Here is a 19,434-nt window from a genome sequence, read left to right on the forward strand (position 1 = left end):
CTCCTCTCCCACGTTGCTCCTGGTTCCTGTGGCACCAGAATAGATCCTCTTTGTGGAAACGCTCTTCCTCTGCGCTGTTGTTTCTGGAAGGTGCCAGAACAACCTCCCAGGCACAAAATGCATTTGTGCCGGGGCTGTGGATTGTGGGAGGGGAGGAAGTGGAGCAGCTCAGCCCAGGGCAGCAGTGCAGGACCTGCTGACTCGGCGTTCGCCCGGGGCCGGGGGGGTGCATGGCAGGATATCTGCTCTTTGTGCACCCCGGGCAAGGCAGGCAGCACATTCTGCTCCCGTTTCCTCTGCAGCAGCTCTAAGGTCTGGCCTGTGCTCCCTGGCCACGCTGCCCCTGGTGCAGAGCTGCTCCGCGTCCCGCCAGCCTTTTCCTTCCGAAGGCGTCGGGCTGTCTGCGGGGCGTGCTGGGAACGGGCCCTGCGCGCTCCCCTGAGCCCACTCTGACCACGCCGCTCCCTTCTGGGTCACCTCCCCCAGTGGGTGAGGAAAGCACCGGCCCCTCCTCCCCTCTGGAAGTGCCAGTGTTTTAATTCCTCCTTCCAATTTCACCTCTCCCCCTGATTTGCAGTTTTCTGGCAGCTCTTCCAGTGGTGAAGTGCTCCCTGTGGCCGTTCTTGGTTTTCCCCACACTGAGAAGCATCTTTTTGTTGTGCTTTTTGTGAATTGGGATGTAAATCTGCGCAGTGAGGATGGGGAGTCGTGGAATCATGAAATGGTTTGGGTTGGGAGGGGCCTTAAAGCTCATTCAGCTCCTCCTCCTGCCATGGGCAGGGACATCTTCCACTAGACCAGGTTGTCCAAGTGCCATCCAACACTTCCTATGACTCATGTGGAATTAGATCCTTTTAGATCAATTTGTCATCACATAACAAGCTGTAAAAATTCCTTTGCTGCTCATCACTTTCTCCTTTTTGAGGTAGAGGAATTCCAAGAGCCCTTCCCTCCATGGGATCCAGATTCCACCCTTCTATTTTTACCCCGTTTGATCCTGGCTTTCTGGGAATCAGGGAGTCATTTCTCAGCAGCTTCTTGAGCCCTGGGACCAGGATCTGTGTGTGGACATGTTAGCCTTGCTTTCAAACCCAAGGATTTGGAAGCAGCTGCCTGGAATGGTTTGGGGCTGTAACCAGGCCAGGCTCTCTGTGCTCAGCCAGACCTGATTTCATGGAGTTCTCATGCTGGGAATACCAGGAAATGAGTCTTTGCAGTAGGACTTGTCTGCCACATGCATTTTCCTATCCCTGGGTCCTGCCCACTCACTTCACTCACTTTTGAGCCCTTCCAAAGCCTTTCCAACAGCTTCCAGCCTCCAACAGCTTCCATTCCAACAGCTTCCATTCCCATGGCTCTACACCCAAAAATGAACCTCAGCCAGGAGCAACTGGTTTTCCTGTTTCCCTTTGACATTTCTCTGCTCTCCCTAACACATGTCACCGTGCTGAGCTTGGCATTCTGTGCAGGCACCGTGGGAATGCCGTGGGGAGCAGTCCCCTTGGATTTCCTGTGCTCACTGTCCCTCTGTCCCTCTGTGCAGATGATCCTGTGGATTGGGCTGGGCATGCTGGTGATCAGCACCTACACCACCCTGTCTGCCACTGAGGACACCCCTGTGAGGACAGAACCAGTGGGCTTGGAGCACCTGGACAGGGAGGAGAGCAGAATTGACCAGGATTCAGTCAAACTTCCAGGTATGTGCTGCTGGAGTTGGGTTTCCCAGCCCTGTTCCCAGGTCAACTCTTAAAAAGAAGGAGAAATTTGGGGTTTTTTTTAAAGTGTGGTGGAAGCAGGGTAATCTGCAGGCAGCTCTGTGCATCTTCCCAGCTTCCTGGGGCCTTTTCCCAGGAAAAGCTGCACTTTGGTCTGCTGGAAAAGCTGCTGTGACCTCCAGTGGTCCATTGTGGGAGCTGTTCTTTTGGGAAGGGAAGGGTGTGGTGCAGGCCTGGGATCCCCTGGAAGGACAGAGCAGTGATCCCTGTTTGGGATGAGCCCAGTGCCCACCTGGCCCACAGGACTGTTCTTCCCTGTGCCAGCCCAAGGACCATCCATCCGTCCATCCATCCATCACCCTCGAAGGAAGGGAAATTTATGGGAACTGCCTCTTTTTTTGGTGCCGAGGGTATAAATTTGGCCTCGTCTTTCCCTCTGACAAAGCCTGTGATTATGCCTCAGCTTTGTTTACCGGTCCTTGTTATTTATTATTTGTTTGCTGGGGCTGCTGATGGAATTACGGCCGCTCCTCCCTTTCCCAGCTGCCGCGGAGCGAGGCCGTGGCGCGCAGGTGCCGCCTGACCCCGCGCTGCCCCTCGGCGTCCTGTTCCTTCGCTGCACTTTTGTTTCCTCCTGCTCCTGTGGGTTTTTTTTTTTAAATTTTTTTGGTTCTTTGGAGGCCTTGAAATATCCTCGCAGAGATTGAGAGCGGAAGGGAGAAAGGGGCTGGCTCTTGTGGAGATTATCCTCCCTCCTGGTTCTTGGCTGGGTTCCTGCCCGGCAGCTTGGAGCGTCTCCCACACCGGTGCTGCTGCCGATAACATTCACTCTGGGCTTGCTCCGCCGTGGAGTTTACTTGTGGTTTGCTCGTGGCTTACTCAAGGCCGTGTGTGCCTTCCCGGGCACGCGGGTGCCGGTGAACTCCGAGCAAAAGACGCTCCCAGTCCCTTAATGGAGCCCTCAGCAGGGCCTGGAGGAGGGATGCGATTGAATTCTTCCGTCTTGGTTAATTTTGGAGCAGTAATGGCCAAAGAACAGCTGCTCCTTTCAGGAGGAATCGCTAATGACACGTGTTCTGACTGGGAAAATAAAAAACCCCATAAAACACGGTGTCTGCAGGAGTTTGCTGAATCTTCTCCCCTTCTCGGCGTGAGCCGGGGCGGTGGAGCGGGATGCCAGGCTCTGATCACCCCAGCGATCCCGGGCCCGCCGGCAGCAGCTCTGAGTGCTGCTGGATTAAATAATCCCACCCGGGAGGAAGGCGGGTTTAGTGCTCCCGGCTCATAAACTTCCCAGGGAGGAGCCCTGCAGTTCTGAGAGAAAGCTCAGCTGTCCCCTGGGGTCCCTTTGCCAATGGAGCTCCCTCTCTGGGGAGGAGGAAGAGGAGGAAGATGGGGGACAAGGACCTGCAGGGTGGCCATGGGGCTGCCCCGGGAGAGCCGGCACTGCTATTCCTTGGATCTGTGCCTCCCTGTGCCTCTGCAGGATGTCGGCTTGACTAGCAATGAGAGGCGTTAAATGGTGCCCTTCATCCCCCGCCGCGGCTCCCCCTCGTCCTCGCCCGCCTTGTTTTGCAGAGCAGGAGCTGCCGCAGCAGCTGCATCCTGTCCTTGCAGGGCCGCAGGATGCAGGCAGGGCTGCACCTGGGTGCCCTCCGGATGGGCCGAATTCCGCAGCCGGGGCTCAGCAGGATCCCACGGCTTCAGCCCTGCTGGCTGCTCAGCCCCTTCCCTGGGCACAGGGTGTCCCTTTCCTGGCTGCAGGGTGCTGCTCCCAGCCCTTCTCCTGGGTGGAAGTTTCTTCCAGACCTCTCCTTCCAGGCACAAGGTGCATCTGGGTCACAGGGTGCTCAGTCCCTTCCCTGGACGCAGGCTTGCTCCGTGCCCTTGCCCGTGCTGCCCCATCCAAGGCAAACCGCAGGGCCTTCCCCCAGCGCTGCCTTCCCCGTCTGCCTCCCGCCTGTCAGCGTGTGAGAGGAGTTTTATTGGCCTCTTTGATGTTGTGGAGCCCAGAACTGGAGAGACTTTCATTAAAGCCCTGCCCCGTGGGCCCGGGGATTATGAATATTAGAACATTGGCCTTTTATGTGAACACGTATTGACCAGCGGCCTCGGAATCGTGTTTTTCCTAACGACACCCAAGTGCCCATTACAGCCCCAGCCTGTGGTGCTGGAGGTTTTACTGTCAGCAGCTCTTCGGGAAAGGGATAAAACCCCTTCCAGCCCCGTCCTGCCGCGGCTGCGCCTCTGTTAAAAGGTTGCTAAGCTGCCTCTGAAAGCTCAGGAAGGCAATTATCCATTAAAAAAAAAAAAAAAAAAAAAGCTAATTAGGCAATTTCTCTCCGTATTTAAAGCACCCTCGAGGGTCTCGGGGGGGATTAAGATTTTGTAATATTTTTCAGCTCCTTACTTGATCGTTGCTGCTTCATCTTCTCCCTGCTGTTGTGCAATGTTGGGTAACAAAGCCCTGATTCAGGCTCCTTGTGCAAGAGCCCTTTTCCCGGTGTGGTGTGCTGGGCACCCTGCTCCGGCCATCCCGCTGGCCTGGGGACTGGGGTGGGCTCTGTTACTTGAATTAGGGTAAACTTTGGGGTTGTGTAGTGCATCCCTGCACCCTCCATGCCCGTGCTTTGCCCCCCAGCAGCGAGCTGCCCACGGTCCCTGCCGGCATTCCCCGCTGGAGCAGCCCCGGGGGTGTGTGGAACGTGGCTCCTGCATCCTGCAGGAACAGCTTGGCTCCGCCGCGGCTCTCCCTGGTGCTTTGTGCGAGCGAGCTTTTCATAGTGCCTGTGACACAGAAAAGGAACCAGCAGCCTCTGGTAATTTGGGTTGGTTTTTACTGCTGGTGCGTCAGGAGACAACTGTGAACTAATTTCAGGGATGCCATTCCATAACCTTGTGAAATCTGGACCCGTTTCGGGGGGAGGGAGGGCTCCTGGAGGCGCAGCTGGGCCGGGGGCTCCCCGGGGAGGGCCTGGCCCTGCCCTGCTCCTGGTGCTCAGCACGTCCCAGGGCCCCAGCCCTCTGCCCCGCTTGCTGGGCTCCGTTTTCCTTGGCGCAGGCTCCTGCATCTTGCTCCATATCATGCAATGAAGGAATTTCAGCAGATCTGGAGCTGCACTGGCACAAGCAGGTCCTGAACCCCGTGTCCCTGGTCAGCCCTGGGGTGACACCCTGGAGTGGGGGGTGAGTCCCAGAGCTCCCTGTGCTGTCCCTAAGGCTCCACCTGCACTGGGGGCGAGCGCAGCAGGGCCCATCCCGCTGCCTCTGCCCAGGGCAGGGGCTGTGGAAGCACATTTCAGCTCCGAGAGGCTGGAAAAACGCGTGAGGAGGGATTTAGTGCCTGCCTGGGACCATTGCAACGATCCGAACCAGGAGCAGGGGGAGAGGGGAAGCTTTTAGGTTGCTAATCATGAAATTTTATGGCAGCCTGGAGAGGCTGTTGCCAAACCACAACACACCCAGGCACGCACACACACAAATCAGCTGCAGGATGCCCCGGCTTCTCCTCGTGTGAGCAGAGCTGCCGGAGAGCCGGGGGGTCAGAGCGAAGCCTCTCGGTGCTGCCTCACACCCCGGCCTCTCCTTGGGAGCCAAAAAGCTTTTACAGCCTCTCAGGCCTTGTCTGTAATGTCCAAGGCCGCCCATAAAACACGACGAGGCGCAGCGTTCCTGGAGGACGCTCCAAAGGGACCTGGAGGGCAAAGAAGAGAGGCAGAGCCCCAGCAAAACTCTTCCCTGCAAAGCAGCCGGAGCCCCGGATGGATTTCCAGGCAGCCTGAGAGGTTGTTAATTCACGCCCTGATGATGAACTTAATTTTGTCTCCCGCTGAGCAAATGATGGCTTCGAGGCAGCTTGGCCTTATTGCGGCGTGGAGACTTTTGGGTTTGTGTTTTGTTTGTGTTTTGGGCTTTTCCTGCATTGTTTGCAGAGCGGGGAACGTGCCTCTGCCTGATTTATGGTGGAAGCTGCCAGGGACACTCCCGGAGCAGAGCGGGGCCTCCCCCGGCCCCTCGGGCTGCCCTGGGCCCGCGGGGGTTCACCTGCTGGATTAACTCCTCTGCGTCCTGCTGGCAAGGAAAGCTTCCCCTGTGTTCCTTCTTATTTACTCCTCTCTTATTTCCCCCTCCTTCCTTCTTATTTCCCCCTCCTTCCTTCTTATTTCCTCCTCTCTTCCTTCTTATTTCCTCCTCTCTTATTTCCCCCTCCTTCCTTTTTATTTCCTCCTCTCTCCCTTCTTATTTCCCTCTCATTCCTTTTTATTTCCTCCTCTCTTCCTTTTTATTTCCTACTGTCTTACTTTTTATTTCCCCCTCCTTCCTTCTTATTTCTTCCTCTTTTCCTTCTTATTTCCCCCTCTTTCCTTTTTATTTCCTCCCCTCATTCCTTTTTATTTCCTCCTCTCGTCTTTTTTATTTCCCTCCTTCCTTTTAATTTCCTTTTCTCCCTTCTTATTTCCTCCTCTTTTCCTTCTAGTTCCCCCTCATTCCTTTTTACTTCCTCTTCTCTTCCTTTTTTATTTCCTTCTCTCTTCCTTTTTATTTCCCTCTCATTCCTTTTTTACTTTCCTCCTCTCTTCCATTTTATTCCCTCCTTCCTATTTCCTCTTCCTTCTTATTTCCTCCTTTCTTATTTCCCCCTCCTTCCTTTTTATTTCCCCCTCATTCCTTTTTATTTCCCCCTCGTTCCTTTTCATTTCCCCGTGAACATCCTCTCACTGCTCAGCTGGTCGCTGTGTGAGCAGCCCTGCCTGCGCTGGGGTTCTCTGGATCGTCCGCTCCTCTCCGACCGGAGCCATCTCCCGCCTCCATGAACCAATTAACGAGAAACTTTCCTCCAATAGAGTAAATAATTTCTTGCACCGGGGCCAGGACTGAGCTGGGAACATCCGCAGCCGTGCCGAGCTCCCCTCCCCGGCCTCGGCCTCCCGCTTCCCAGGGCCCCTGGCCAGGGCTGGGCACCGGTTCCTGCAGCCCAGCTTTTCCTGAAAAGGAGGAGCGTCCTGCCCTGACTTGCTGAACCCTGGGAAGTCCCTCAATGGAGAGGGGGACCCTTGGGTACTGGACTCGAATTTCTCAGAAAATCCGAGTGCTTTTCCCCTCCCACCATCACTCCCCAAGCGAAGGAACGTGGAAATCTGGCCAGCCCCGCACACGTCCCTGCTCTGGGTGTGGAGCTCGGGCTGGACTCCGCATTTCTGAGAGGCTCAAGGTCCTGCTGGCACAGATCCCTCTGGGCCAGGAGTTTGTACTTAATTTTTTGTGAATTTTTGTTGTTCCCCCCCCTCCCCAGCTCAGGCAAGGCCCACGCAGCTGAAGTTGTGGCAATCCCTTCTTTCCCATGAGTTCATCTCGTAATAAATCGCACCAGCCCTGCGGAGGGGGAGGAGAAAATGGAAAGATGTTTATAGAATTAATTCCCCAAAGGAAATCACACGGGGGAGGGCGAAGGGGGAAAGAGTTGGGAATTTTTTTTTTGTTACAGAAGATAGATTTTTTTTTTTTAAGAGTTTGTTGGATGGAAAAAAATCTGCAGAACAACTTCAGTGCTGGGAAACAATTCGATTTCCTTCTCTGCTGCTCTCCAAAGGAAGAGTTCACTCCCTGTGTGGGTTTTCTGCCATGCTGGGGGTGGAAGGGACCCTTCCCATCCCATGGAATGTGCAAAAGATTCCATGTGGAATCCGCTGGTCATACCAGTGCTGAACACAGTGACTGGTTTGACTGGGATGTGTCTTCCAAAAACATTCTGTCTCTTTGAGGGCAAGGTGGGGGAAAACTCCCCCTTCTCCCTCAGGAGTTTCCCCTAATTAATGCCTGTTGTTTAGCCCCCCTCCTCAAAACTTTTAAGAAAAGGAAACCTCCCCACCCCTCCTCTGAGAGGCATCTGAAGGGCTGTGGGAACACTCGGGCACTAAAAAGGGGGAGAAAAATCAAAATAAATGAGGTTTTAAGACGTTTCACAGCAAACAGCAGCAGGAGGGTGGGAGCTGGGCTGGAGTTCTGGTGTTGGGGGGTTCGGGGCTGGATCGCAGCTCTGCCTCTCCCAGTGCCGCGGGATCCGGGTCTGGATTCCAGCTCGGGCTCTCCCGGAGCCGGGGTCTGGGGCAGGGAGCCGGGGGGATGCTGACATCTGGTGGCACTGCCTCGCAGCAGCAGCCGCCTCCGCCCGTGCTCCATTCCCGCTCCGTTCCTTATCCATCCCTGCTCCATTCCCGGTCTGTTCCTTATCCATCCCTGCTCCATCCCTGCTCCATTCCCGGTCTGTTCCTTATCCATCCCTGCTCCATTCCCGGTCCGTTCCTTATCCATCCCTGCTCCATTCCCGCTCCGTTCCTTATCCATCCCTGCTCCATTCCCGGTCTGTTCCTTATCCATCCCTGCTCCATCCCTGCTCCATTCCCGCTCCGTTCCTTATCCATCCCTGCTCCATCCCTGCTCCATTCCCGCTCCGTTCCTTATCCATCCCTGCTCCATTCCCGGTCTGTTCCTTATCCATCCCTGCTCCATTCCCTGTCCGTTCCTTATCCATCCCTGCTCCATCCCTGCTCCATCCCTGCTCCATTCCCGCTCCGTTCCTTATCCATCCCTGCTCCATTCCCGGTCTGTTCCTTATCCATCCCTGCTCCATCCTTGCTCCATCCTTTATCCATCTCGGCTCCACCCGTGCTCCATTCCCGGTCTGTTCCTTATCCATCCCTGCTCCATCCCTGCTCCATCCCTGCTCCATCCCCTCTCCATCCGTGCCACTCTTCCCTTCCAGCAGCTCCATACAAACCCACAACAGGGAAAACAACCAGGGCCCCCCAGAGCAGAACCTCCCCCAGCCCCACCATGCTGAGGCTGGAGGGAAATCAGCAGCTGGGCTGGGTGGGTGAAGGGACTGGGACAGACACAGCAATTCCCAGCTCCCACAGCTCATCCCTGTCCCCATGGTGTGTTTGCAGAGCAGAACCCGGTGGTGGAGGAGCCCGAGGATGACCGTGACAAACCCAAAGTGCCTGAGGAGAAGGAGGAGATGGAGCAGCCACAGATCAAGGTGCCCGTGCAGGTGCCCAAGAGGGAGGAGGAGAGAGGGAAGGTGGAAGAGAAAGTGCAGCTGGACCGTCCTGATCAAGGTAAAGGGAGCGGGACTGGGAGCTGGGGGTTTGTGTGTGTGTTGTGGGACTCTGAGACTGAGATCCTGACCTCTCCTCCTTACCCTCCCCTCAGTGCACCTCCGTGGTGCTGTTGGTGGATTGAAGGTGATTTAGTGTTTGATGCTCTGGAGGCTTGTGGGGAACGTGGCCTCCAGATGAGGGAGAGAAGGCAGGGCTGGACAGGGGCAGCATGGAGCTGGGTGTGCTGGGTGTACTGGGTGTACTGGGTGTGCTGGGAACCTGCTGCTCTGACCCTGCCTGTCCCCAGGGATTGCTGTGCCCGTGGGGGAGGCCCATCGCCACGAGCCCCCGGTCCCACACGATGAGGTGGTCGTGGACATGGGGCGGGAGCGGGAGGAATCCAGCGAGAACAAAGCGGCTCCTGGAGGAGCCAGCGACCGTCTGCTGGAGGAGCCAGCCAGGCTGAAGCCCCAGAAGGAGGCACTGGGCCCAAAGCAAGGCAAGGAAGTGGCTGCTGAGAACCAGCAGCGAGGAGGGACTGGTGGGCCCGTCCCAAATCTGGAGAAGGTCCCGGAGGCAGCGCTGCAGCAGGCGGGAAGGCCGCCCTACAAGGAGCTGGAGCCAGGGGAAGCCAAGCTGGAAGCCAAGGCACAGGCGGCCGTGCTGGATGGTGACACTGCCGAGGCTGCTGAGAGGGACAAGGCACAGCTCCAGCTCCCCAGGAAAGCAGAGGAGGCTGCAAGGCCTGTGGAGAAGGAAGCAGACCCTGGTAAGCTCCTTTCACAGCAGCTCATCTGAACCATCTCTTCTGGGCCTGTAGTGCCCCTGGAGTCGGGACAATTTGGTCATTCCCATCTCCATCCTGGTGCTTCCTTTGAACTCCACGAGTGGAGCACGTGAGTGAGCACAGCCTCTCTGGCAGCTGCTGCGGGAAGGGAGGAATCTGGTGGCTTTGACAGCTACTGCAAGAGCTGTCAAACAGTTGTTCGCTACCCGCCAAAATGTCAGGTGCCGTGCTGTTCCTGCACGGCTCCCAAATCACCGGGGACACGGAGCCGGGAGATCTTGACAGGGAACACATTGCCAAGTGCCCGTCTAAAAGCCAGTTAGAGCTGTTCTTGCATGTTAATTGGCCGAGGTAGTTAGTGCTGGCTCGCTGCCACCAGGCACGGGGTTGTTAAATATTGGGTTTATTACTTCCCTCGCAGCCGGCGCCTTGGATGCGAGCGGTGCCGGGACGGCGTGGAGGCGTTCTAGGGAACATCTGCACTGACAGCAAAGCTCTGTGGCCCTTTCCTTTGCAGGTGAGAAGCAGGAGCTGCCCCTCCCAGAGAGAGCAGAGCTGCTGGAGAAGCAGAACACCGAGGAGAAGCAGGAGAAGGCAGGGGGTGAGTGTGTGTCCTCAGAGTGTGTGGGGATGGGCTTGGATCTCCTCGGATCCCTCTCTGTGGGAGGATGGTGTCTTGAGGCCACAGTCCCTGCACAGCATCAGGTGGTGCCTGTCCCATCTCTGGCACACCTGGCAGGGCCACTCAGGGACCTGAGTCATGCTGGCACCCGGGCTTGGCTGCTCCCTGGTGTTGGAGCCCTGGGAAGAGGGAGACAGGAGTGAAACTGCTCCTGCAGGACAGTGGGAGGGGCAGGGGCACATGGGGACACCTGAACACATCACAGGGAAAAGCTCCTTCCCCCCAAGGCCCCAGCTGCTCTGTCCCTGGGGCTGAGCTCCTCCCTCCAACCTCTGCCTGACAATTGGGGCTTGGAGCCTGAGCTTGGACTTGTGTGCTTGTGGACTTTCTCTCATCCCATCCTCTTCCAGCTTCCTTCTCTCTCTCCTGGCAGGGTTTGTGGAGTCAGATCTTCCTGCCAAGGAGAGCCCTTGCAGCCCATCCAGAGCTGACATGATTTCTGAAGGCCACAGGGGTTTTACTTCCTCTTTTTCCCCTTTTCCAGAAGCAGGGCCAGCAAAACTGCTGGACCACAACGTGCTGCTGCAGGTGATCAAGGAGCAGCAGGTGCAGCACAAGCAGCTCCTGGACCAGCAGGCAAAGCTGCTGGCAGTGATCGAGGAGCAGCACAAGGAGATCCACCAGCAGCGGCAGGAGGAGGGGGCAGAGGAGAAGCCAAAGCCAGGTAAGGACATGGCCAGGGAGCAGGAGCCCTCCAGAGGGTGCTCACAGCTCAGAGCAGCTCTAAAATCAAACTGGGAGAGATCTGAGCTCCTTTGGCACGTGGCAAAGTCCCCTTGCACGGCCATTTCTGTAGGGATAATCACAGCTCTGCTCTTCCTCCTGCGTGGCCCCATCTCGTGTCTCACAGGATGTGGTGGCAGGAGAAGGGAATGTCCTGAGAAACGTTTTCCATGTGGGTTTTGTCCTGCAGCAGAAGCACAGGCAGAGCCTGCCGTGCCCCTTTCCAGGAGCAGGGAGGACGAGGGCCTCGGAGCCAAGGGAGACACGGCCGGGAAGGAGCAGCTGGGCCAGCAGCCCCCCGATTCCACCAGGCAGCACAGGGACGTGCTGGGGAATGTGGAGGAGGCTGGGCAGAAGCGTGACATTCCCGCGGCTGCTCCCAAGGAGCGGAAGGTGCCGCTGCAGGAGATTGAGAGAGCTGTGAAAAATCCCGTGGAGAACCGGGATCCCCTCCACGGGGATGCCCAGCGTGTTCCAGCAGCCAGAAACCACCTGGAGAAAAAGGCCTTGGCGGAGGATTTGGGAGGAGAACGTGAAGCCAAAGCTGGAAGAGATGTCCACCAGAAGAAGAATTTCCTGAAAGCCGTGGAAGCAGCTACAGCTCCCATCCAAAGAGAACAGCCGGGGGCTGCCAAAGTTCAGGGAGTAGCAGGAAAGGGCTTGGAAAGAGACTCAGGAACAGACCTTAAAGCCAAAACTCTGAGTCAGGTGGAGCCCAAGGAGCTGGCAGGGGTGCCGGACTCTTCCAGTAACAGGAATGTGGCAGTGAGGGAGCAGCACCCCCGGGACAGGGAGCGGCCGAGAGCAGCGCAGGCCGAGGGAGCGGGCGGGCGGCAGCGGGACCCGCCCGGCCACGGGCACGGGAAGGGGGAGGATCCCGGGGAGGAGCCCCCGGGCGGCCGGCAGGGCCGGGGGGGTGGGGGTCCCTCCAACGGTGCCCCTCAGGATGCTCCAGCAGGGAAATCTGAGGACGGAGCAGCCGCCCCCAGGGATCCACAGCAGCCGGAGCGCGATGTCAAACCCAACCGGGAGCTGAAGCTGCAGGGGGGGCTGGACCTGCGGCGCAGGAGACGGGACCTGGACCTGCTGCCTCCCGACCAGGAGGAGGAGGATGAGGAGGAGGACGGGGAGGAGGCTGCAGCAGGAGCAGGGGGGGTCCTGATCGGCCTGAACCCCCTCCCTGACGTGAAGGTGAACGACCTGCGGAGCGCGCTGGAGGCGCGGCTGAGCCGGGTGGCCGAGGGCGCGCAGCACCTGGTGCGCAGCCGCCACATCCAGCAGGTGACACAGGACACCAGCCCGTGACAGTGTGCCTGTGCTCCGCAGGGAGGGCTCGGCCTCACTGAGTGTGGAGAGATCTGAGCCAGCTGCACCTTGCTCGGATCCACGGGATCTCCTTGGATCCCCGAGCGCCACCCTGGGTGTGCCTGCGGGTGGCCAAGGAGATGGTGGCACTGGAAGTGACATTCCTGCTGTCCCCTGCCTTCCAGAGCTGCCATGCACCTCGGCTCCCTGCCAGGCCGCTGCTCCAAGGAGCTTTTCCAGCATCTCATTCACATCCAATTGCCTTCTCCAGCCATCTCCCAGCTCCTCTCAGAAGCAGGAAGGGGCTCCCTGGCCCTGGCTGTGCCGAGGGGACCTGGGATCCATCCCCACCTCGGGAAGGGCTTTACCCCAGTGAGCTGAGGACCAGCAGAGCCAGCGCTCCAGTGCTGGACTGGGAGCAGAGCCTCATTTGTCTGGGCCACAGTGGTGGTTTAGGAACCTCATTTAGTAGAAACGCTGCCTTAACTGGGCACAACTGCTGTTGTGCTGCCTCTCTCCCAGGGATGGGGTTCCTTGGCACACACTGGGACCACACAGAGCTCTGCCCCTGCTGCCCTCCCTGGTGCTCCTCTCTGTGCTCTCCAGCTCCATTTCCCCTCTCAAAAGTGCATTAAGAAGCTCAACTTCCCCATGACCCTTCCCAACCCAGCTTGATTCTCCTGCCGGAGGTGAGTGGTTTGGGAGAAAGCATGGCAGGGCCAGGTGGATCCAGGGGCTCCACCTGCCTCTGCCTGTGTTCCCTGTGCTCTTCCCAGCCTCCCCCCGCCCTGTTCTGCATCCAGACAGGTCCCTGCTCCACCTCTGGGAGTTTGTTTGGTGAGTGAAGAAGGGAGGAGCTTCCCCAAGAGCTCTGTGTTGTTTCAGGCTCCCCGTGATTCACCCCTTGGGTTTTTTTTTTTGGGGTTTTGTGTTTTTACATCCCGACCTGCGAATGTACAGAATTCAGTCCCAAAGCTGTCCCTAGACCGGCTGAGAATTCCCAGCCTGGAGCCCTCAGACCTCATCACTGTGGTGGCTTTTCTATCCCGACCTCCAAATGTCTTTGGCGACCTCGAGTCTGTGTCCAGTGGGACCCTGCAGAGCCGGCACGGGGTGGGACTGTCCCCGCCTGGTGCTCCCGGGGTGTCACAGCCCAGAGTGACAGGGAAGCCCCCTGGGGAGTCCTTTGGGAAGACCCCCCGGAACACTGTGGCCTTAAACCCCTGAACCCAACGAGCTTCTTCATTAACGCTGTCGTCAAGCACAAGCAGCACGGCCGGGAGGCGGGGACGGGCTCTGGAGCTCCAGGGCTGTCCCGGGACAGGGATCCGGGCTGTGGCACATCCACATCCAGCCTTCCCTTCCTGCGGTGCCAGGGAGCCCGATCGGCTCCTTTGTGCCCTGTGCTGCCGGCTCCGGCCCCGCGGGGGCACCGCCGCCTGCTCGTTGTTCTGTGTGTGAACAGAAGGGACCAAAGATGCTCCTGACATTGATGCTCCTGACATTCCTGCTCTGGGAATGCCGCGGGCACCCCGGCCTGGGCGGGAGCTGCCTTGTCCCGCCGGGATCGGCTCCCCGGGGCGGGGGGGACGCTGGCACGGAGAGCCCCGAGTGCGGGCTGAGCCCATCAATAAAATAAGCTGAAGCATTCTGATCTGAATTCTTTTCTTTTTTAATAAATAAAAATAGATCTGTGACCGTCACCCAGCCCGGGGCTGAGCCGCCTCCGGGCCGGGGAGCGGGAGGGCAGCTCCGGGTCCGGGGGGGGCTTCGTCATTTGGGGACAATCCGGTGCTTGGAGGGTCTCACTCCCCACCAGCGGCTCCGGGGTCACTTGGGCGTCGCCTTTGCCTGCAAAGAGCCGCGGTCAGGACGGGCCCAGGCCGCCGCCCTCCGCCAGCACCGGGACCGGGCACGGGGACCGGGACAGGGCCGTACCGCGCGGGCGAAGCACTCCCGCAGCGCCTGGAACTCCTGCAGGCACGCGTCCCGCCGCAGCTCCGCCGGCCCCGCCGCCGCCGCCGCCACGCACCGCCCGTAGGCCGCGGCCTGCGGGAGTCACACGGGACGGGAGCGGGGGCACCGGGACCCCCTGCAGCCGCCCCCCTGTGCCCTCCCGGCACCGGAGCCGCCCTCCCGTGCCTCCCCCGGCCCCACCTGGTCCCCGCAGGCCGCCAGCGCCGCCGGGAAGCGCCGCAGCCGCGCCCGCGCCCGCAGCCACACTCCGCGCCCCGACATCGCCTCACCGCACGGGCGCCGCCATGCCCGGGCGGCCGCGATTGGCTGCCCGTCCCGCTCGTCATACACCGCGCTCGCCTATTGGGCAGAGCCAACCAAAACCACGCCCCTTTATTAATTGGGCATTCGGCGCGGGCGGCTCTGATTGGTGGAAATGCCGGTTGTTTACGTCCCGCCTCCTTCAGGCGTCAACTTCATAAGGCTCTTCCGCCTGGAGCCCCGCCCTCTGTCACCGATGATTGGTTGAGCGGCAGAGCTTCGCCCTCTTATTGGTGGAAATCAACTTCCGGGGGGCGGTTCCCTGAGGCCGCCGAGGGAGCGGGCAGGGCCGGTGCCGGCAGTGTCATGGCGGCGCCGCTGCGGGACCGGCTGAGTTTCCTGAGCCGGGTACGGACCGGGGCTTTTGGGGGGTGCGGGGGGGGCTGCCGGGGCGTGACGTCACTGCTCACCCGCCGCGTCATCGCTGCACCCCCCACTCGCTTCTGCAGCGGCCTCACTCCGCCCTGACCGGGCCGGGCCTGCCGAGGGGCCTCGCTCCGGTCCCCAGCACCGGGGAACGGGCCGGGTCCGCCCCTTCTCACGCCGCCCCCTCCTCCTCCAGCTGCCGGTGTTGCTGCGGGGCACGGCCGACGACGACACCCCGTGCCCCGGGTACCTGTTCGAGGAGATCGCCAGTATCCTTCGGGGGGCACCGGGCAGGGGGGATCCTGGGGCAGGGAGGGGATCCCGGGGCAGGGTGAGCTCCCCGGGGCTGCTCCAGGCCGTGGTGGGCTTTGGAGGCCTGCGGGGCTGGCTGGGGGCAGCCGTGGGGCTGTGGGGTCTGGCTGGGACCCTGTGAGGGGCTGAATTCCCGGCACTCGGGGGCTGCTGCTGCCTCCGATCCCGGCTGGATCCATAACCCGTCCCCAGAGATCTCCCACGAGTCCCCCGGGAGCAGCCAGTGCCTGCTGGAGCATCTCCTGACACGGCTGCAGAGCAGCTCCTGCCACGTCAAGCTGAAGGTGGGTCCGTGCTGGGGGGTGATGGGATGGACCCCCCACTCCAGGGAGAGCAGCTGTGACTTGTCCTTGTCCCCCGAGGCAGGTGCTGAAGATCCTGCTGCACACCTGCTCGCAGGGCTCGCCCCAGTTTGTGCTGCAGCTGAAGAGGAACGCCAGCTTCATCCGGGAGGCTGCGGGTAACGGCCTGGGGGGACAGGGCGGAGCAGCAATGGGGGGCTGAGACCCCAGAGGGGCTCCTGCTGTGCCAGGAGCAGGGTCCTACCCCACCTGGGAGCGTTCCCCACCCTCCCCTCTGTGTGTCTGCAGTGTTCTCCGGGCCCCCAGACCCCCTCCACGGCAACAGCTTGAACCAGAAGGTGCGGGCGGCGGCGCAGGTGGGTGCTGCAGGGACAGGGCAGCCCCCTGCTCGGGGATTCTGGGGTTCCCAGCACTGCCAGCACTCCTCTCTCTCTGTCCCTGTGTCTCTCAATCCCACAGGACCTGGCCAGCATTCTGTTCTCGGATGCCCCACTGCCACAGCCCCTGGCACTGCCCGCCCGGCCCCCGGCCCCTGCTGGTGAGCACAGCCCCCCAGGCCAGGCCCTCGCTCAGGGGGACAGGGACACAGCAGCAGAGGGGACCCTGGGTGCCTGTGCCCCCCTGACATTCCCTGTGCCTCCCCAGGGATGGGCTCCAGCCCCAGCCCCTGTGGCTCCCTGCAGGGATTCGGCTTCAGCAGTGACAAGAGCGGCTCTGGTGAGTCCTTGCTGGGTCCTTTCCTGCTGGGAACTGGGGCAGGGCCATGGAGGTCACTCTGTGTGGGGGTTCTCTGAGCTCCCAGAGTTCCCTCAGCCCCCTTCCTGGGGTGCTGGGGTGATCCCATGGGGCTGGGCTCCCCTGACACCCCAATCTCTGCAGCTTCCACAGGAGAGGCCCTGCTGAGCAGCCTGCAGCGGGCGGCCGAGGCTGTGGCCCAGGCCGTGCTCCCGACCCCGGGGGGACCCCGGCGGCCCCGTGGGGACCTCCCCGAGGACACCTACGAGCCCGTCCGAGCTCCATCCCCCGCCAGCAGCCCGGCCCCACCGCCCCCGACCCCTCCTGCACCGCGTGCGTCCCGAGGTGGGCCCTGGGGGGGGGTTTGGGGGGTCCCCAGCCGTTGTGGGGGGTGTGGGGAGCCCAGCTGAGCAGCGCTGTCCCCGCAGTGAGCCACCAGCCCGGGCAGGCCGGGGGAGGCTGGGAGGAGGCAGAGAGCGGGCACAGCTCCCGCGAGTCCTCGCAGGGCCACGAGCGCAGCCGCGCCTCCGACTCGGGCAGCAAATCCGGCAGCGACAGCCGCTCCGGGGCCAGCCGGGAGCTGAGCCACGGGGCTGACAGGTGAGAGGGGCCCCCCGGGGCTGCCCTGCCCTGGGGCTGTCCCAGGGCATCCCCACAGACCCTCCCCTCATTTCCCACACCCCTGATCCAGCGTGCCCTGGCATTGCTGGCTGTGTTCCCCCCAGGGTGTTCGTCCTGCCAGCCGTGGGTGGGCAGGGCTGCTCGGGGTGGGGGTCCCTGTGTGCCACCCAGGGGGTGTGCAGGGACCCCAGGAGGAGCAGCAGGTGGCCCCTGTCCTCACGAGGTGTGTCCCCAGCAGGGTGGATGCTGACAGCCCGGGTGACTGCCGCAGGGAGCTGAGCCTGGTGTCAGGATTGACGCGTGGGGCCAGGGTCTTCCTCACCAGGGAGGAAGCTCAGCACTTCCTCAAGGAGTGAGTGTGAGGTGCTCCCTGGGGCTGGGGGGCTTCAGCTCCCTTTCCTGGCTGCCCAGGCCTGGTTTCTGGGGTGGGAAGGGGCTGCAGGTGACTGTGACCCCATCCCTGGGCAGGTGTGGGCTCCTGAACTGTGAGGTGGTGCTGGAGCTGCTGGGCCGGGCACTGGAGGATCCCAGTGACAGCGTCCGCATGGTGAGCACAGGGGCTCCCCTGGGAGGGCTGGGGGTGTCTGGGGGCCTGCCAGGCTCAGCTGCCCTTCCCCACAGAGGTCCATGTGTGCCATCTCTGCCCTCGGCTGCTCCGACCTGCTCTCCCCTGAGCAGATCCTTGCTGTGACCCAGCAGCGCCTGCAGCACCTCAGCCAAGGCAGCCCCGGGCCCGTGGCCAACCGAGCTACAAAGGTGACTCTGGGGACATCCCTGTGCCCAGTCCCTTGGGTGGGGGCTCCTGGCACAGGTGTGACAGCCCCTGGGGACACACAGCCCTTGGGAATGGCTCTGTGTGTGTGCCAGAGGGGTGGTTGGGCTGCCTTTTCCAGGGCGGGGTGATGCTCCCTCTGAGCTCTGGGACATGGGGACAGTCCCTGTGCCTGGGAGGTGCCAGGCTGATCCCCTTTGCTGATGCCACTCTGACTGTGCCCACCCCCATCCCAGATGCTGCGACAGTTCGAGGCCCTGTGCCGGGCCCAGCCCTCCCCGAGGGCCCCACGCCCGCCCTCAGCCCCCTCAGCCGGGGATCTGCTCATGGACATCCCAGCCGTGGCTTCTGAGAGCTTCCTGACCCCCCTGAGCCCGGCCCCGAGCCCTGTGCCCCCTGCAGCCCCTCCTGAGCAGCCAGGGCTGGCATCAGAGCTGCCCGGGGCCGCGGTGCCAGCCTGTCCCTGCCAGCAGGATGGGGACAGCAGGCTGGCAGGGGACACGGCAGCCCCCAGCCTGTCCCTGTTCGCTGGCATGGAGCTGGTGGCCCGTCCTGGCACCGTGCTCCGGCCACACTCACCCCCGGTGGAGCCACGGGCACCATCCCAGCCCCAGGACAGGGGGACGGACACGGACGGAGGGACAGACACAGAGGGCCCCCCGCAGCCCTCAGCCTTCGCCTTCCTCAACATGTAGCTGCTGTGGGGCCCCGGGGGCGGCGGGGGCTCTGCTCCCCTCCCTGCGGGGCCTGCGCTGTCCTGGTGCCTCGGGGACACGGCTGAGATGGCCACAGGGCTCCCAGCCGGTGACAAGGTGACAATGTCCCTCGTGGTGTTCAGGGCAGGCAGAGGGGCACGGCCCCTCGCTCCTCGGAGCTGCACAGGGGTGTGGGACACGCTGGGACTGAGCTGGGGGTGCCATGGGGACCCCAGCATGGCCATGGGTGCTCTTGGGTGGCCCCCAGCTGCAGCCTGGGCTCTGGGGGGTGTGGTGGGGGCAGGTGCCATCCCCATGGGACCCACCAATAAACCCCACTCGGGCCTGGCAACGTGTGACTTCTTCCTGCGCCGCTGACGGAGCCTGGCCCATGGCTCCTCCTGGCCCCCAGCCCCACATTCTCCTGCAGCCCCATGGCCCCCAACAGCCCCCCCCTGCCACCCTGCTCTCCCTCATGCTGCAGCCCCCCTGGTAGCCCCCTGGTTCCCCCCCTTCCTCCCCTAATAGCCCCACTTTTTCCCATGGCCCCCAATAATCCCATCAGCCCCCCTGCCCCACAGTACCCCCTCCCCAACCTGGCGTTGGAGCCATATTTTACGCATTCATTTTCTTTTTATCTTGACATTTAATTTTTTTTAATTAAAAAATTAAACCGCACATCCCTACATTATCCAAATCACTTACCATCAATACACTTTCAATTAACCTTCCTCTGTACTTCCTAGTATCAAAAACAATAGCCAATCTAGTATCAATAACAATAACCCGCTCCCTACAATAGCGCTATGACTCCCCCATCTCCCTCACAGCTCCCCAGTAGCCCCACTCCACCTCTCAGGTCAGCAAAATCCCCGTTTTCCAACCAAAACACCCATTTTTCCCCACCAAACTCCCCATTTTCCCCCCAAAACGCCCAGTTTTCCCCCCAAAACCCCACGGAGGCCCCGCCCACGTGGGTTAAGCCCCGCCCCTTTCCCCGCCCTCAAAGCCGCGCCCATCTCAATCCTCTCGTGCCATTGGT

The 19,434-nt window shown here is 60.9% G+C and overlaps 3 protein-coding genes across 4 annotated transcripts in view; 2 read left to right on the plus strand and 1 right to left on the minus strand.

The window, feature by feature from the left end:
* SLC38A10 (solute carrier family 38 member 10) overlaps nucleotides 1-13,972 on the plus strand; it is a 30,749-nt gene extending 16,777 nt beyond the window's left edge. Inside the window, 6 exon segments of the mRNA XM_064728399.1 lie at nucleotides 1,544-1,697; nucleotides 8,663-8,833; nucleotides 9,123-9,584; nucleotides 10,120-10,203; nucleotides 10,769-10,948; nucleotides 11,198-13,972. Coding sequence (XP_064584469.1) covers nucleotides 1,544-1,697; nucleotides 8,663-8,833; nucleotides 9,123-9,584; nucleotides 10,120-10,203; nucleotides 10,769-10,948; nucleotides 11,198-12,312 — 2,166 coding nt within the window. The 3' untranslated portion in view covers nucleotides 12,313-13,972.
* Nucleotides 13,969-14,564, minus strand: NDUFAF8 (NADH:ubiquinone oxidoreductase complex assembly factor 8). The gene is made up of 3 exons (XM_064728400.1): nucleotides 14,470-14,564; nucleotides 14,251-14,361; nucleotides 13,969-14,163 (listed from the first exon to the last, which is right to left on the minus strand). The coding sequence occupies exons 1-3, from the start codon at nucleotides 14,548-14,550 to the stop codon at nucleotides 14,143-14,145; spliced, it is 213 nt and encodes a 70-aa protein (XP_064584470.1). The 5' UTR covers nucleotides 14,551-14,564; the 3' UTR covers nucleotides 13,969-14,142.
* Nucleotides 14,565-14,865: 301 nt separating this feature from the next.
* On the plus strand, nucleotides 14,866-18,886 carry TEPSIN (TEPSIN adaptor related protein complex 4 accessory protein). Of its 2 annotated transcripts, none has more exons than XM_064728426.1 (13): nucleotides 14,866-14,937; nucleotides 15,152-15,224; nucleotides 15,460-15,551; nucleotides 15,634-15,727; nucleotides 15,858-15,925; nucleotides 16,029-16,107; nucleotides 16,215-16,286; nucleotides 16,449-16,649; nucleotides 16,733-16,904; nucleotides 17,161-17,277; nucleotides 17,394-17,472; nucleotides 17,547-17,681; nucleotides 17,934-18,886. In XM_064728426.1, the coding sequence occupies exons 1-13, from the start codon at nucleotides 14,896-14,898 to the stop codon at nucleotides 18,390-18,392; spliced, it is 1,683 nt and encodes a 560-aa protein (XP_064584496.1). In that variant the 5' UTR covers nucleotides 14,866-14,895; the 3' UTR covers nucleotides 18,393-18,886. The 2 variants fall into 2 exon arrangements, with proteins under 2 accessions (XP_064584496.1, XP_064584497.1); XM_064728427.1 differs by having other exon boundaries at nucleotides 17,164-17,277.
* The last annotated feature ends 548 nt before the right edge of the window (nucleotides 18,887-19,434 follow it).

The sequence above is a fragment of the Zonotrichia leucophrys genome, chromosome 18 (genome assembly GCF_028769735.1).
Source record: "Zonotrichia leucophrys gambelii isolate GWCS_2022_RI chromosome 18, RI_Zleu_2.0, whole genome shotgun sequence".
NCBI lineage: Eukaryota > Metazoa > Chordata > Aves > Passeriformes > Passerellidae > Zonotrichia > Zonotrichia leucophrys.